Source organism: Phyllobates terribilis, unplaced genomic scaffold, assembly GCF_046119375.1.
Source record: "Phyllobates terribilis strain yellow unplaced genomic scaffold, ASM4611937v1 Scaffold_11__3_contigs__length_659146591, whole genome shotgun sequence".
Taxonomy (NCBI): domain Eukaryota; kingdom Metazoa; phylum Chordata; class Amphibia; order Anura; family Dendrobatidae; genus Phyllobates; species Phyllobates terribilis.
The window spans coordinates 283030421-283047594 of NW_027362771.1; the positions used below are offsets into that span (position 1 = coordinate 283030421).

At 42.6% G+C, this 17174-nt stretch overlaps 1 protein-coding gene across 6 annotated transcripts in view; it reads left to right on the forward strand.

Moving 5' to 3' along the window:
* Positions 1 to 17174, forward strand: part of UPF2 (UPF2 regulator of nonsense mediated mRNA decay) — a 51198-nt gene that overhangs the window by 10095 nt on the left and 23929 nt on the right. For all 6 annotated transcript variants that reach the window (XM_073652389.1, XM_073652388.1, XM_073652390.1 and 3 more), the window contains exons 2-6: positions 1347 to 1693; positions 2096 to 2875; positions 4737 to 4897; positions 5163 to 5360; positions 14005 to 14151. In XM_073652389.1, coding sequence (XP_073508490.1) covers positions 1347 to 1693; positions 2096 to 2875; positions 4737 to 4897; positions 5163 to 5360; positions 14005 to 14151 — 1633 coding nt within the window. The remainder of the gene's footprint in view (positions 1 to 1346; positions 1694 to 2095; positions 2876 to 4736; positions 4898 to 5162; positions 5361 to 14004; positions 14152 to 17174) is intronic.

Consider the following 17174-nt stretch of genomic DNA (forward strand, 5'->3'; position numbering starts at 1 on the left):
GTGGCTTCTCCCCGCCTGCTGCCCTGGAGTGAGAGGTCTCTCCCTATACAGGTACTCAGGGAGAAGCCACCGAGGACCGAGCCGCATGAGAGACTAGTCAGACAGGCTGATCCCCTGGTGGCTTCTCCCCACCCTCTGTCTCTGCCTGTGTGACTAGTCCCTCGTGCGTCTCTGTCCCCAGCGGCTATTAAATTGTTTTTCTCTGAACCGCCACAGCATATCCAAGTTAGGGCTGCTTCAGAAGTCAGTATATGGCTGAAATCACGCAGCCGGCGCCCGTGGATCGGTCAGCATGTGTCAGCTGATGGGTTCCTTTTCCTGACATTTTGTCTGTCCGCCCGCTTTGATAGTCTGACGGGGAGTTTGAAACTGTTGTCTGTCTCTTTCTGAGCTCTTCTCAGTTGATTTCTGATCAGAGACTACATCAAAGTTGAATCTGCAGTTAAATAAAGAGCCTGAAAAAGCCAAATGGTGCAATATTTTTAATTAACTTCAATAGAAAAAAAAAAGATTTTTAGCTCAAAATTCATGCATTTAAGTACAAAAAAACCTTTTTAATATGTGCTGCTTGCCCCTTTCCTGGGCAACAAAGAATTGAGCAAGTTTAACCCCCTATATCTGTGGGGAAATAAAATGGAATGGGCATGCTAGATTTCATGGAGTATTTCATTACTATGATATTGATGACATATCTGTCTGATGGGTCATGAATATCAGATTGGTGTCTTATCCTAGGTACCCACACCTAACAACCAGCTGTTCTCCACTCTTGATGCAGTTGGGTGGATGCTTTTGTGGAGCTGAACACTAGTATTGTCACCTGTTTAGTGGCTGTTGCCAGGTTCTGCAGACCGGCTTTTATTCATTTGCACATGCGCTGATCTGCAGTGCCTGGCAGCGGCCACTAATCTTTTGATGAAACTGTGGTGCCCTGTTCCACAACTATTTATTTCCGGTTTCTTCTAGAGCTGATGGGGGTACCAGGTGTCAGACCTCCACCAATCTGACATTGATGACCCATCAGACGGATAGGTCATCATGATCATAGTAATGAAACACTCTATTAACTCCAGCATGCCCAGTTCCCTTTTCCCAGCAGATCTCAAGGCACGCCACCATGAACATTAGATTATCTAAAAAATATAACTAGCCTTTATGTTGCTGACACAGGTGGGCACATTATTTTGGGAAATGACATTAAAAATTCCATTCGTGTTTATTTGGGTCGACATTATATTGTCTATATGCCACAGAGTGAAATGTACAGGAAATATATATGGTATATCATTTATTTATGTGAATTTATTATATTTCATTAATGTTTCGCTTTCACTTTTTCTTCAAAGGTTTGCATTGTTCAAATAATGCCAGCAGAACGTAAAAACCCATCGAGCATGGAAGAGAGAGAGTCTGCGGGTGTTTCCAAAGACTCTTCTGATAAGCGGGCAGCAGGTGGTAGAGAGAGAGCGAAAGATGAGCTAAAGGTGGGAAGCAAGAAAGACTCATCAAGGGTCTCAGAAGAGAAGAAGAAAAAAACCGAAGATGACAAACGCAAGAAGGAGGACAAGGATAGTAAGAAGAAGGAGGAGGATTCAGGAAAAACTGCGGAGGAGGAAAAACGCGCTCAAGAGGAGGATAGAAAAAAACGGGAAGAAGAACTGAGTCATCAAGAAGAAGCTGCTGCTCTAATAAAGTAAGTACCTAGGGGCTAAATATTCTAGGTTGGGGTTTCCTATGCCATTTATTAATGTGCTAAATTCACTTTAATAGGAACGGCTCAGTACACTGTGTACATCTGGTCACCACCAGAGCTGATAGCAGCAGTCCAGTGTGGGGGCTGACTGTCAGTCCACCCGCTAATCTGATATGGATGACCTATCCAAAGGACATAAAATAGGTCAGACAAACCCTTTAAATATATTCATGTCTTTCATAGGGAATGTATTTGTTTAGGAAGGTTCACCCTTATGTTTTTTGAAGATTCAGGGTGCAGGCTAGCAAGCAGCTAAGATTATTTTTTTCTTTCATGGAGTAGTATTCTAGTTTTTATGACTTTAAAATAGAATAAACGTGATTATATATTTTTTTGATACAGGGAGAAAGATGAAGCACATCAATTACACCAGGAAGCCTGGGAAAGACATCAGGCCAGAAAAGAGCTTCGGAGCAAAAATCAAAATGCCTCTGAGCATCGTCCTGAAGAACACTTTTTCAGCCGTCTGGATTCTAGTCTCAAGAAAAACACTGCCTTTGTGAAGAAACTAAGAACCATAACTGAGCAGCAGAGAGATTCTCTGTCCCATGATTTCAATGGCCTTAACCTTAGCAAGTACATTGCAGAAGCCGCAGCTTCAATAGTTGAAGCGAAGCTAAAAATCTCTGATGTTAACTGCGCCGTGCACTTGTGTTCTCTCTTCCACCAGCGATATGCCGATTTTGCTCAGTCTCTGCTTCAGGTTTGGAAGAAACACTTTGAAGCTCGCAAAGAAGATAAAACCCCGAACATTACTAAACTGAGAACAGATTTGCGCTTCATTGCTGAACTAACCATAATTGGTATTTTCACTGATAAAGAAGGTCTCTCATTGATCTATGAACAACTGAAGAACATCATAAATGCTGATCGGGAGTCCCACACTCATGTGTCTGTGGTCATAAGCTTCTGTCGTCATTGTGGTGATGACATTGCCGGCTTGGTTCCAAGAAAAGTGAAGTGTTCATCTGACAAATTTAATCTAAACTTCCCACCTAGTGAGATTATCAGTCCAGAGAAGCAGCAGCCTTTTCAGAACTTGCTGAAGGAGTACTTCACTTCTCTAACAAAGCATCTGAAGAGGGACCATCGGGAGCTGCAGAACATTGAACGTCAGAACAGGTATGGCTTGGGTACATCTGTGAAGCCAAGGGCAAAAGCTGGTTTCACATGTGCAACATTTACACTCCAAGTAACGGACCACAGTGTCTGGACCTGCCTTGGATCTCGTCATCCGAACTGAACAGCTTCACCTATGCCTAAGCTTCGGTCAGAAGAACTGTGGCTGGCCCTGACTTCACAGTCCTTACTATGATCATAAATGTCAAGACATGTGAAACAAGCCTATGGTGTAACTGTTAATAAAAAATGGATTAAAAGAGGCTGTCCACTTTCAGGAAAGTGGGCCCAAAACAGTAAAATACCAAACTCTGCTTGTACTGTCCTTCCCTGGGCTCAGCACCTGCTCCCTGCCGTTGCTGTGGTCCAGCTGTTTTGACTACAGCTGTGATGTCATTTTAAGAGCGCATGACTCCACTCTAGCCAGGCACTAAGCTCCGCATCATGAGCCATCAACTCCAGTGCCTGGCTAGAGCAGTGTCACATGCCATTGATGTGATGTCACCCTTGTAGTCAAAACACTGGGACCCGAGCAGCGCCGCAGAGCTGGCGCTGAACCCAGGCAGGGTGTGTTTGTTATTTTATGTATTTTAGACAGCTTGGAGAACATGAAAGTGGACAACCCCTTTACAACTCTTGGGCATATTTTTTTTTCTTTCGCGTTCTGCTAATTGGTAGATGTCTAAGGAGTGGGACCTCTATTGACTTATGCGAAGTATAGGCCACCAATATAAAATCCCCAAAAAATCAGTTTAACCTGACTGTTAACCAAAGGTAATTTATGTGCCCACGTAGCGTTTTACAAGCGTATATGATGCGGAATTTCCCCAGCGTAAACGCTTGTTAATCCGCCCCCCCCCATGGTCCCCAATGAGAATCCGCAATTTCAATGCCCATGCTGCGGATTTTTCCGCAGCGTTTATGCTGTGCTCAAAAATCCGCAACATGTCCATTAATTTTGCGTTTACGCATGCAGAATTGCCTTGTTAATGCAATAAAAAATGCAAGGCAATTCCGCATGTCCCAAACGCATCATAAACGCGCGAAAAGCTCTTGCCAAATTCCGCAAGCGTTTTTCCGGGAGAGGACATGTGGAAATGAAGCAGAAATTTTCTGCTTCATTTCTGCAACGTGGGCACATACCCTTAGCCTCAGTTTAACAGGATACATTTAATAAAGTGTCAAATGAGTCCTAGACTAAACTGGTCTGCTAAATAAAAAGTTTATGGATGTGATATTATTATTAATAATTTATATAGCGCCATTGATTCCATATTGAATTCCACAGTTCTTTTCCTAATTTTGCTTTAAGGGCTTGTCCTGCTCTGCTCACTTCTGCATCAGTAGGTGAGCAGTGCCAATGATTAAAGATGAGCAAATAAATTTACAGGACCCTGGTCTAGTGGCCTCGTCACTATTCAGTGGTTATTGGATCGGAGCTCTGAGAATCGCCTCCTACCTGCTGACGTCCACAGCGCTTCTTTCGATTTGTAGGCCCGGCTTGATGTCATTGTTGTGGCATGATTACCGCAGGACTACTAATTAAACAGGATGTCCGATGGCCATGGATTAACATGGCTGTGGGACTATTGTTCTGCGAATCGATTCACATATCTCTACCAATGATATTGCATTGGCAGGTATTACTGAGGAAGGTCCTATTATATGAGTAGGTGCAAACGTCCCCGCAGGTATGTGTAGACATTGACGTAATTGGCACCGCTCACTTCCAGATGTTTAAGTGCACAGAGGTGGACAACCCCTTTAAGATAAAACTGGACTAGTGCCACAGTACGTTGTTTTTTTCTGCTTCAGTATCCCTAGTTAAGTTTAATAATCAGGCTTGTTTGTTTTCATTTGGCAGACGCATACTTCACACAAAGGGGGAATTGAGTGAAGACAGACACAAGCAATATGAAGAGTTTGCTACATCTTATCAGAAATTATTGGCCAACTCGCAATCTCTTGCTGATCTTCTAGATGAAAATATGCCTGAGCTTCCTCAAGACAAACCCATGCCAGAAGGTATAAGGACATGCCTATAGAAAATACTTCTATCATGTGCAATGTGTTTTGTATAGTAGGCCCTACAGACCTGCTCTAAGTCCTCCAAGTCTTTCCACTATCTCTTGTTTTTTCACTGAATGACTTCAGGAGAACTAGAGAGGGGTCGAGGAGGACTAATGCTCAGTGGTCGTGTACTCAGAATGGCGTATCCATTGTGAACGTCAGATTGACATTGTGTCTTTCAGTTTTAATGTTTTGCACTTTGATATGATCTGTTTTTCAGAACATGGACCTGGCATTGACATATTCACACCTGGGAAGCCTGGTGATTATGATTTAGAAGGTGGCATCTGGGAAGATGAAGACGCCCGAAACTTCTATGAGAACTTGATTGACCTGAAAGCTTTTGTCCCTGCTATATTGTTTAAAGACAATGAAAAGAGTTTCCAAGCCAAAGACAGTGGCAAGGATGATTTAAAAGGTAAATTTTCATAACAGCACTACTAGACTATCTGCAGGCAATAATTGGGGCTCTGTGTGCTTTTTAGGTCTAGTGCAGACTGCCATAACCGCACATGACCTGCATGCATTTTCCTAAAATAGCTATTTCTCTGTTACTTAAAGGGTTATCACCATCTCCGCCTTATGTGGCTGAGATCAGAACCTCATACATGAACTTACCACTGGAGTTGGGACTATGGAAACAGGGAAGCTATGCTGTTTCTGTAACCCCCATCAGGGCCGGACTGGCCATCTGGCAATCTCCAGATGGGCTGGTATCTACACTGGGCCGCTCTGTCACTTGGTGTCTCCTAATATCTTCCTCTGCGCAGGGATCAACGCCGTACCCCTTCTCTCACGAGTTCCACGTGACCTCCTTTTCTTCACATTCATGTTATGCACGTGAAAGATGAACGAGGAGATGATTCCTCAGCTAGTCAGCATGACCATTACCTACGGCCAGCTAGCCTCGCAGGAGCAGGCTGAGATACATAGCTTCCAGAGACGGAAGAGCAGCAGCACATTAGTGCAGGAACCCTCCCCCAGTCCAGGTGGTGAGAAGGACCTTTTCACAGTGTGCGGGAGGACGTGTTAGGTGAAACGCTTGTCCTCTTATCTGCTGCTCCCATCTTGCTACATATGATCTTTGGTGTGCGAGCCTTGGCGCATGACATCACTGCCATGTTCCACCAGTCAGGGGCACGCTTCTGATTCCAGCCTCTGATTAGCTAGCGGTGTATATGGCAGTGTAGAGAGTCGTGGGTTCCCTGCTTCGCAATACATTTCAGCTGGATGTGTGCCGTTGTTGTGGGACCCCTCCAACTCTGGGCCCCGGTGCAGCTACACCGGCGATATGTCCACCCCTGCCATTACTGATCCCTTTGGTACCCCACTGTTAACTGTGGCCCAATCTGAGGGTGTTCCATTAATAACCACTTTCTGTTTTCTATCACTGAGCCAATTGTTAACCCAGTAGACACCTAGTCACGCCACTCCAGAGTAAGCCCAGCCCGTGGCACAGTGGGTCCACACCCACCAGCGTTACAGCCGCATAGCAAATGTGGTTCCAATATTCAAGAAGGGGACAACATCTGAGCCTGGAATTTATAGGCTGGTACGTTTAACCTCTACTGTGGGCAACATCTTTGGGGGTTAACTAAGAGATGCTATCCTGGAGTATTTCAATAAGAATAACCTATTTTCCCAATATCAACATATGTTTTTGAGGGATCTGTCCTGCAAACTTTAGGGCACTTTTACATGGCGATATTCTGCATCAGTATTTGTTAATAGACACCAGGAGTGGATTTAAAACACAGAAGTGGTGAAAGTGATTCAATTATTATTTTTCTCTGTTTGTTCCCCTCTTGTTTTTAGCTTACAAATACTGATGTAAATTAATGCCCAAAATACTCACTGTGTGAATCTGCTTGTAATACTGTAATATAAGTCCTTATTCCGAGGATGAGTGCACATTTGCAGGTGCTGTGCTGTGAAGCTTGTCTTCTCTGCTCCATCATACTCCCCAGAGCAGGGGCAACTGCTGGGGCAAAACTGCGGCCAGGAGATGTCCAGACATATGACTCAGTGATATGTCATGAACCCCGACTCCCAAACAAACTGAATCCGAGGCACAGAAAATAAATACACGAGGCATTGCAATTGGGTGTCAAACATTGTCAAGTTTATTTCAATTCACATGACACCGAAAATAGCACAACCCCCCGACTCACGAAGAGTCACCCTCCAGCACTCCGGAGAGGAAAACCCCCTGTGGAGGAAACCTCTAGGGAACCATGGCTGGAGGATTGCCCCTCCCTTGGGCTTAGAGAGTTAGTGCTGATATATAACAGATGTAACTGCAGAATTTTACAATTTGGACATTTTACCAGATTTACAGAGAACGACCTAACAAGTATAGACTATAAATGTGATAAACTGGATGTGGGAGAGATCTGGCTGCGATATCTGTCACCACATTGATTGCTAGAACAAATTTAGTTCAACTGATTGCCCAGGTAGATGTATCATTTCTCCCTTGCAAATCCAGGTCCAAGTCTCAAGAAGTTGGACACTTGGTTAAGAGGATGGTTTGGTTTGCATAACCTCTAATAGGATAAATATTCCCTCCTCCCCCTCCCAATTTATCACCCATTAAAGTCATAGATCCGTCTATGAACTTTCAAACAAGAGCAGCTCTTTGTAGAGTGTAACAGAAGGGGATCCTGTGCTGGGGACCCACCTCTGTTACCTTCCCGTACCTTAGGGATGTCTAAAGCAGACAACCCTTTTCCCTGCTAGAACCTCCAAATTACACCAAGGTCGGCACATTACGTGGGGTGGTCAAGCTCAAGGTCCTCAGGCGCATCAGTAATGGCGCTGATCATGGTAGCGCACCATTCTTTTATGGAATCTTCTTTATGACACTTGTTTATGACCTCATAATAGTTGTCATTGTTACTACAGGGGCTATTACTGATGCAGGGCTGAAGTATTAACCCTTTCATCATTGGTAATTTGCTTTCATTATGGCTTCCCTTAGGCACCATAAGAAATACAGATTATTCGTGCAAGTATTTCAGGAGTATTTTGCACTTTTTAAAGGCAGAGATTGGGCTTATTACTTGCACTTTACAAAGAAAAAAATTAAGAGGAAACTTACTTGTAAAATAACATCATAGGAAAATTCTTGAAATGCAATTCCCTAATGTACATTCTACATAATTACATAGCTATAGAGGTTGAAAATAGACCTAGGACCATAGAGTTCAAACTGTCTTCAAAGTTATACATTTTCTGTTGCTAGATTATTTATAACTCACAATGTCATGTTTTGTTAAATCATCCAGCCCTTTTTTAAATGCTGCTATAGTGTCTCCATCACTACCTCTTGTGGCCGGGCATTCCACAGTCTGACTGCTCTAACCGTAAAGAACCCTTTCCTGTTTAGCTGCCAGAATTGACTTTCCTCAATGTGTAAGAAATGTTCCATTACCCTTTGTAAGGTCCTGGAAAGTGATAAGTCACGTGCCAGTACTATGCATTGACCACATATGTATTTATACATATAAATGAGATCTTGCCATAATGTAATAATCTAGTTTCCGCCTTTGAATTGACTCCTAATTCCAAATATCTTTTTTTAAAATGTGGATGCCCAATTGGAACCCATATAAAAAATGTGGCTTTACAAAGGATTTATAGAGGGATATCAGTACATTTTGGATCACAGGATTTTATCTTTTTTTTATTCACCCTAAAATCTTGTTTGCTTTTGCAGCTGCTGCCTGACATTAAGTACTGCTGCTCAGCTTACTTGTATCCAGAACTCACAAGTCTTTCTCCTGTTCTGTAATCTCTAATATATTTACATTTAATCTATATGCAGCAGTACGATTACTCCGATTGCAGTGCATTACTCTACATTTATTAACATTTAAACTTCATCTGTCATTAGTTTGCCCTTGCAGGAATCCTTTTGTAATATTATGTTAGAGGTAATAATCAACATGCAGTTTGGCAGGTGCCTTGATCCATTGGAGAAGGTAGGAATATCCTACCTTTTTGGATAAAAAATTGTAAAAAAAATAAAATGTATTAGTAGAATTGAAAAAAAACAGAACATTTTGGAAACGGTCTCACATTTTTTCTGTAGTACTAGAAATGTTCTGTTTTTATTGAATTTAACCAATAAAATTGTTTTGAAACTTTTTTTATCCAGAAAACGGCTGGATATCCCTATCTTTTCCTATTGCTACACCAAGCCGGAGTGGTTTTTCATCCGAGCTGAGGATTCACTGGCTAGTTCAATGTGGGTGAGCTGGATCACTCTCTCTTATTTATTGCTTTGATCCATTACTTTTAGATTGAGAACAGCTGCGGAGTTCAAATAATTTTTTCTTAAAAGGAATCTGTCAGCAATTTTTTGCTATTTCATATGAGTGCATCATAATGTAGGGGAATAAAAAAAGAGACCCTGAATCCAACTATGTATCACTTAGTGTCAGAATCGCTTCACCCAGTAAACTATCAGTTTTTAGATTTAGCAATGCAGCAGAGCTGAGAAAGCTAACCCCGCCCACTCCACAGCTAACCCTGCCCACACCAGGCTCTCAGTGTACATAGTTATAGACAGTGGGGCGCTTATCACAGAAGGGAGCGAAGTCAGACCAGGGCTCACAAGACTAGCTAGTCATAGCAATGTTAATCACAAGGTGATTAAAGCTCTGTCTAAGTAAACAACAGCACACAGTCTGATATGTAACACATCATTTGAGTTCAGTGTTTTAACCCCTACGTCATGGTGTCCTCAGATTACACATAGCAAAAATCTGCTGACAGATTCCCTTTAATGCTTACATCTCTGCCGCTGGTGCTTACTGCAGCCCACACTGCCCAAACAGACTATTCAGTGTCTAACGTGGGGCACAGGGAAGCAAATATTAAGGAGATGTTAATTAACTTCATAGAGGAGTTATGATCATTCATAAATTGCTTGCATAGGTTTGATCTCCAGGATTAGGAGGGATTTGGGGTGTAAACATAATAAACCATGAGTAAAGCATCAAAGCAAGCAGAAAAAGGGTCTGTGACCCAAACTGGTAGGTGAGACCCGCTAGCTCCATATTATACGAGGTCACAACCAGGTTTCGCCCCAGGAAGGCAGCATTAATTAGTCCTCAGGAGCACATAACCCTGAAATGTGCAGTTATTATACACTACCCCCATTATAAAAGTGTCTAATGTGCTACTTGCTACCATGTTTTAGCTAAGATACAAGACATACTTGTAAGAAGAGATGAAAAAGGTAATGAGGGATGACAAATATACTGAAGAACTCTTACATAAAATAGAAGCAAAGAAGAAAGGGAAGAATGGCTGGCACATCTATTCTTAGACTATTGTAACTATACTTTTACAAAAGATAGTCTAATGACCTCTAGAATGAGCGCAGAGAGTCCAAACAGTGAGGAGATAAGACCATATGCCCAAGGACAGACAAAGCAAGACTCCCTAAAGTAAGGCTGTGTTCACATGTGCAGTAATCATCAGTTAGAACGGATCCAGCAGCAATCCAATAACAAAAAAGTTCTGCAGCCACAACTTTTCTGTCAAGCTAAAAAAACTGGTTTCAGCTGGATCCATTTTTTTAACAATGAAGTCTGTGGAAAACTGATCAGTTGAACAGTCCGGCCCCTGTGCACCGAAATCTCATTAACAGAAAACTTCACATGGTGAATAAAAAGAAACCAAAAAGTGGATTTCTTCACCAAAGATATCAACGTAATCAGTATTACGACCATAAAAGCTTTTTCTTTACTTGCTGACAGGTTCTCTTTAAGGTGTGTTTACCCTGGCTGACCACAGCCATTAAAGGGGTTTTTCACCCGAAAGGAACCTTTCAGCAAGCAGTGCAGCTTACGGGATAACTGACAGTGCGCAGTATATGCAATGTTAGGATTCGGCTCTGCTTATCGGTTGTCACTTTCCTGCAGGAATGGGATTTGTGCTAAATTGTGGTCGTGTTCTGATCAGATTGTCATCTGCTTAAGGGTATGTGCTCATGGTGCGTTTTTTATGCGTTTGCAAATCTGCGCAGATTTTGGCCCCAAAAACACATTGCAATCCTTATCCCAGCATTTTCTATGGGATTTTGGAAGCTCTGTGCACATGATCAGGGATTTTCCTGACAGGATTTCATGTGCAGAAAAAGAAGCAGCAAGTCCATTCTTTGTACAGATTTGCCTTCTTTTCTCCTATGCAATGCATTGGAAAAAAGCACATGGCATACCCGCAGGGAAAAATACATGTAAATGCAAAAAAAAAAAAAAAAACTCATCAAAAGCGCGCAGAATTTACGCAGCGTTTTTGATGCCAAGAGGTGCAGAAACGCTGCAGAAATTTCTGCAAGCAATTCCTGATGGTGCGTACATAACCTTACTCAGCAGAACATAGAGAGAAGATGATGAGAATCTATTCAGCAGGTAACTGAAACTGTGGAGATCCCATACTTCGTTACATGACAAAGCTGTGGCAAGCCGCTATAGTGGCTGCTGTCGGCCAGTGTAAATGCACCTTACTCCTGCACCTTACTCCTGTCCAAGATAATTGCTGAAGTCAGTATCTAGTAAAGATAACAGCCCATAGTCTGCAATGTTTACTGGTAATGAAATGTTGTGGGAATGTGCACACAATAAGTATTTGCTGCAGACATTTCTGCACCAAATCATGTCTCTTGGCAGGAAAATCGCCTTGATATTGCTGCGTTTTTTGAGATTTTTGCCCGTTCTTTAGAATTTGTGAAAAATGTGGATGTTATGCAGTTCAATGCGCGGATGGTACCCGGGTCTGGAGAAGAGGAGACTCCCCTCCAACCTGGGTACCATGGTACCTGCAAGTAAAAAAGAAAAACAATTATTCATACTCCACTCTCCAGCGGCTCCCGTTCTCCTCCCGCCGGCGTCCTTTCTCCTGGCGTCCCGCGGTGTACTGGCAGGACCTGCGGTGACGTCATTTAGTCAGCTGATGGTCACGCGACCATCACCTGACCGCTGATGTCAGCGGTTGCGTGACCATCAGCTGACTAAATGACGTCGTGACGTCACCGCAGGTCCTGCCAGTACACCGCGGGACACTGAAGAGAGAGGAAGCTGCTGGAAGGAGACCGGAGGCCGCCGAAGAGGTGAGTATAAGGTTTTTTACCTTTTTTTTTTTTTTTTTTTTAACTTTAGATGCAGCATTTGATAGTAGAAATTTTCTCTAAGTTGGTCACAATATAAATCCATGCCAGTTGCATGGATTTATATTGTGTGACCAACGTGTCAAGCCCTTCTCCAAGTGCTGCTCAAAATCGCTTGAAAAAAACGCATGCATAAACGCTGAAAAAAATGCATGTAAAATCAGCATACGTCTTTTTCTGCCAAGGAGATGCAGAAATACTCAGGAAATTTCTGCTTCAAATCTGTATCGCGGGCACATAGGTTTGGTTGTTGTGTAAGGCTAACTTCAGCCTTGCCTGGGAGAAGAAACTATTGTCTTAGATAAGGACAAGTAACCTTTCTCCTAGCACACTCCCTTGCTTTCAATAGCTATATCCGACTTCAGGAGAATTTCCTACAAGACGGTCACCAGATCTTCACAAACTGACACTGGTACCAGACAATCAATATTTGCATTTTTCTCAAGTTTCTTGCACAAAAAGTCACAAAACCTTTAAAAATGTGAAAACTCCAGAAACCTTGCTCAAGGCAGAGATTAGAGTGAGATACGCCAATACAATGTGACATTTGGAGAGTCGCATTTCATCCTTCTGTCTAAAACTTCTGGATAAGAAAAGTTGTTGAGGGAAGAAAAAACAGACAACTTTTTTTAAAAAATGGCGCAACGTTGAATAGGTATGAGGTGCCAAGATCTTAATTGAAGATACCTAAAAAATTGAGATCTGCTCTCCAAGTACAATGGCATACACAAGATGCACTGGTAATTATATCCACCTTTCTGCTGATTGGTATCACAAGGACGGCAAGGTCTCCTATCGGCCCTCTACACTTACTTGCTATCACTGGGCACAGCTCTGCTACTCTAAAGGTGAAGGACAAGTTGGCGTTGCTTATTACTACTATCAGTGAGGAAGACTGGGAGGAGATGTTGGAATCCCCCCCCCTTTGTTTCCCCCTCCGTGAACAATAAAATGACTCAATTATACATTATTCACCGAGCTTACTTAACTCCATTAAGACTGCACCGTATGGATATGCCGCCCTCTTCGGAACGTTTAAGATGTCATGTTTTTACCAGTTTTAAGCATATGCAAAAGTATTGTGGAAATGTATGTAAAATTGCTGTGTTTCAGTTTTCACTAAAACGATTTTTAAAAAAAACGGCGCAAATGTATAATAAGGCGTAATAATGAGCAAATTACTCCAGAAAAGGGGAGAAACAACTTTGACGAATCAAGACCATATCTGTAGGCTGGAGGAAGGGTCTGGCTGGGAGGATAGAAATGACTCTATTTTCTAAAGCATTTAGTCCTCCAGGTGCTTTAGCAGAGGCAACCTGCTCATTAATGTCCAGACCTCTCTGACTCCTATTCTGCTATCTTACCATAAACTCACCTCAGCCTCCTTGTTTCCTGAAAGGTCGCTGCTTTGGTTTCTTCTCAAAATTCTCATCACTTGCCCAACCATGTATAAAACGGTGTCCTAAATCAATCCTCCCTCTCCTTGTCTTTTTGGCTCCTCTAGATACTGCCTATACTACATAGTTGCTTTTTTTATTGCCATAATATCATTCTTGACTGGCTCAGTTGGGCAAATCTCTCATTTGCACTAGTCTTAAGTGTCCTATACTCTTGTTTTCATGGGGGGGGGGTAATACGACAAATTTAGTATTGGCCTTTAATGCACTGCTACAATGTGTAATTTTCTCTTTTTTGTATGACTTCAATCAAGAAAATTAAAAAATAAAACTAGCATAGAGAACTGCATGGGAAAGAGACCTACAGGACATTACTTGTATGACCTATAGTTTTTCTCTAAGTGCCTAATATCCCCTACTTTTAACTGTACTTCTTGGACAAAATACATAATATGAAGAATACAGATATATATTTTTTTAATTCTCAGATTCCAAAGACTGCAAAGACAGAGAGGTCTCCACAACAGAAGAACTGGAATTGGAACTGGAAAACTTGGATATAACTGATGATGCCATGGAGCTGGAAGGAGTTGAGGAATCAGAAGACCTTACGAAAAAATTACTTGATGAGCAAGGTAAGGAAAATCATTTGGTGGTATAAAATCTGTGAAAATATTCATGTACAAAAATAGTCCTCCTTTAGATCACAACCTTCAGCTAATTCTATGCAGAAAGAAGGGGCCTCTGTCTGCTCTTGTTCACATAGTACGCCCAGTGTGCAGTAATAATGGAGGCAGCTTGTCCTGGCACAAGTAGAGCAGTACAGTCCATGCAGGGAGGCGCTGCTATATAGACGCGGCACTTTAGTAACACACCATCCGCCCAGTGGGATGCACCGATTCACTGCAAATGGTGTGAAAGCCGATTGGAAATCCCACAGATTAATGCAGTCTGTGGGATTGCAAATTGTAGCTTCCTCTGGCCCATTATAACCTGAGGCTGCATTTTATGCCATGTGACTTGTCATCCACAGAGAAATCTGAAAGTGGAGGCTTTCATTTTCTTACTATTTTCCTGCTGACCTAGATCTCTCTCTCCCCGGTTATACATGTGATCTGCATAAGACAAGCCTTCATTTGTATGCTGTTCATGATTATTTCACACTGTGAATTTCTTCTGATACTTGGCTGCTTGCATCGTGTTTTAATTAAGGAACAAGAGATCAGAGTTTTTTGTAGAAATTACCCCCATTTATGACTTGGAAACCTGTTAGTGTAGCAACATGCAAAATCCCACTGAGTAATGAAAAAACCTTTATTAGCAGGAGGAAAACTACTAACTTGAATTTACATTGTATATCTCTTGTAAGGTTCACTCTTCTATGCAAAGAGACCAACCTGACTTGGTGTTTGCGCCAGTATGTTCCCAGCCACCGCTACTTTAAGATTGTGCTAACGACAACAGGGATTTAATGGTGTGCATAAACTAATCGGCAGACGTTAGCTGCTCGCTGGCGATTTTAAATGGGCCTATGATCAGGAATATGGGTTCTAATGAATGAATTACTAATCTGCCTGGTTTGCTGTAGTTAAAAATTTAAAAACTTGTGTGTTTGTGAAGCAGCAGTTTATTAATCAAAGGGAATGGGCGTTCTTTTAAAAAGATGACTCGACCAGATACCGTAACACCGCAATGACTTATGTAAACGACCCCAAGTCATCGCATTGTTACAGTATCCTGACCGTCATCTTTTTAAAAGATTCTCTTTGATCACTCCAGTCTGGTGATGTCAGCACAGATTTCTTTGAAAGGCAGCACGCACACACAGTTGCAGGATCCGGATTATAATGCCTCTGTCTTTTGCAATGAGCTTGGTGAGGCCGAGATGTTTACACCTCTGCTCACTGCACATGACCCAGGCGTTCTGAGCCAGGATCCTGCAACTGTGTGTGTTGGCTTTCAAGGAAATTCATTGACTGTGGTGGATCAAACAATAACCATAAAAATTAACCTTTATTCGTTATAATTAAAATATCATATTTCCACCGTGCTTTTGTGCAGTCTATCCCGGATGCCCTCACCATTATAGGAGGTACATCCTAGATACTAATTCCGTATATACTCGCGTATAAGCCGACCCAAATATAAGCCGAGGCACCTAATTTTACCAATTGGGAAAACGTGTTGACTTACGTATAAGCCTAGGGTTGGAAATGCTGCAGCTACTGGTAAATTTCCCCGTCCTGGTAAGTATTGCCCACTCATCCCCAATCCTGGTATGCATGCCCCCCCCTCATCCCCAATCCTGGTATGCATGGCACCCCTCATCCCCAATCCTGGTATGCATGGCACCCCTCATCCCCAATCCTGGTATGTATGGCCCCCTATTCTGGTTTGCATGGCCCCCATCACTGTACACATTAAAAAAAATAAACATTCATGCTCCCCTTCCTTCCCTCTGCTCCAGCGCTGCGTCCTATTCTGCCAGGAGCAGCTCGCCTCCGCATCTGAGCAGCGCATGACGTCACTGCCACATGCTCTCAGACGTTGAGGTGAGCTGCGGGGATAGTAACTCCTCTCCACGCCGGGACTATGTGCGTGGAGAAGAGAGAATATCCCTGTTCTTTAATGGCATGCGCACAGTGTCAGCAGCGCCGCAGCTCCCGCTGCGGCTCAGCTGTCTTGTGTGCCCGCTACTAAAGAGAATGCCTATTCACCCTTCTCCACGCCCATGTGCATGGCGAAGGATGAATATGCATTCTCTTTAGTAGCAGGCACAGAGGATCACTGAGCCGCTGCTGACACTGCGCACGCTATTAAAGAAATGAATATTCCCCCCTCTCCACTCCCATGGGCATGGAGAAGGGTGAATATTAATTTCCCTTTAGCAGTGGGCACACATGGTAGCTGCTGCAGCCGGCTATTGCGTGTGCCCTGCTCCTCCGCCGCCGCAACCCCTCCCCACCACTATCCACCACTGGACTATGTATATACTCGAAAAGTATGAGCTGAAAAAGTTGGCTTATACTCTGTTTTAGAACTACCTTATATACTAGACAACTAGGTGTCTTTTAAAGTAGTAAACAGCCCAATATTAGACGGAAAGGCCCAAAGTCACATACACTCCACCTATCTCAGTTTACAAATTGAATTAGAGGATTGATTTGGGGCTCCCTTATAAGAATAAAGTGCAATCAGGATACACTATTGCACATTGCCCTATGTTGTGGAAAAAAACTTCAACAGATTTATTATAATGCCAAAACTCGTTATCCTTCCTTCCAAAGCACCCTCTGTAGTTGAACACACTGAAACAATGTTGCTGCCTAATGTATGAACTCAATGATGTAATAGAGTCTATTCAAAAGTAATACTGCTTATTTGTTCATAACACTCCTATCTCTTCACTTCGATATTGGCTCATATCGTGGCTGGAAACATAAGCTCCGGTGCATATACACTAGCACATCTGAAATTATAAGCCTCCAGATGTACCCATAAAAATATTAAGATGGGTGAAACGCATCGAGGCGTCATAATGGATCGAATCATTGTAATCTATGAATTAATACTCACTGGCTACCAATGAAGCAGTGGGAGTATCCAGGATGTGCCTTCTATAATGGTGAGGGCATCCTGGATAGACTGCACAAAAGCA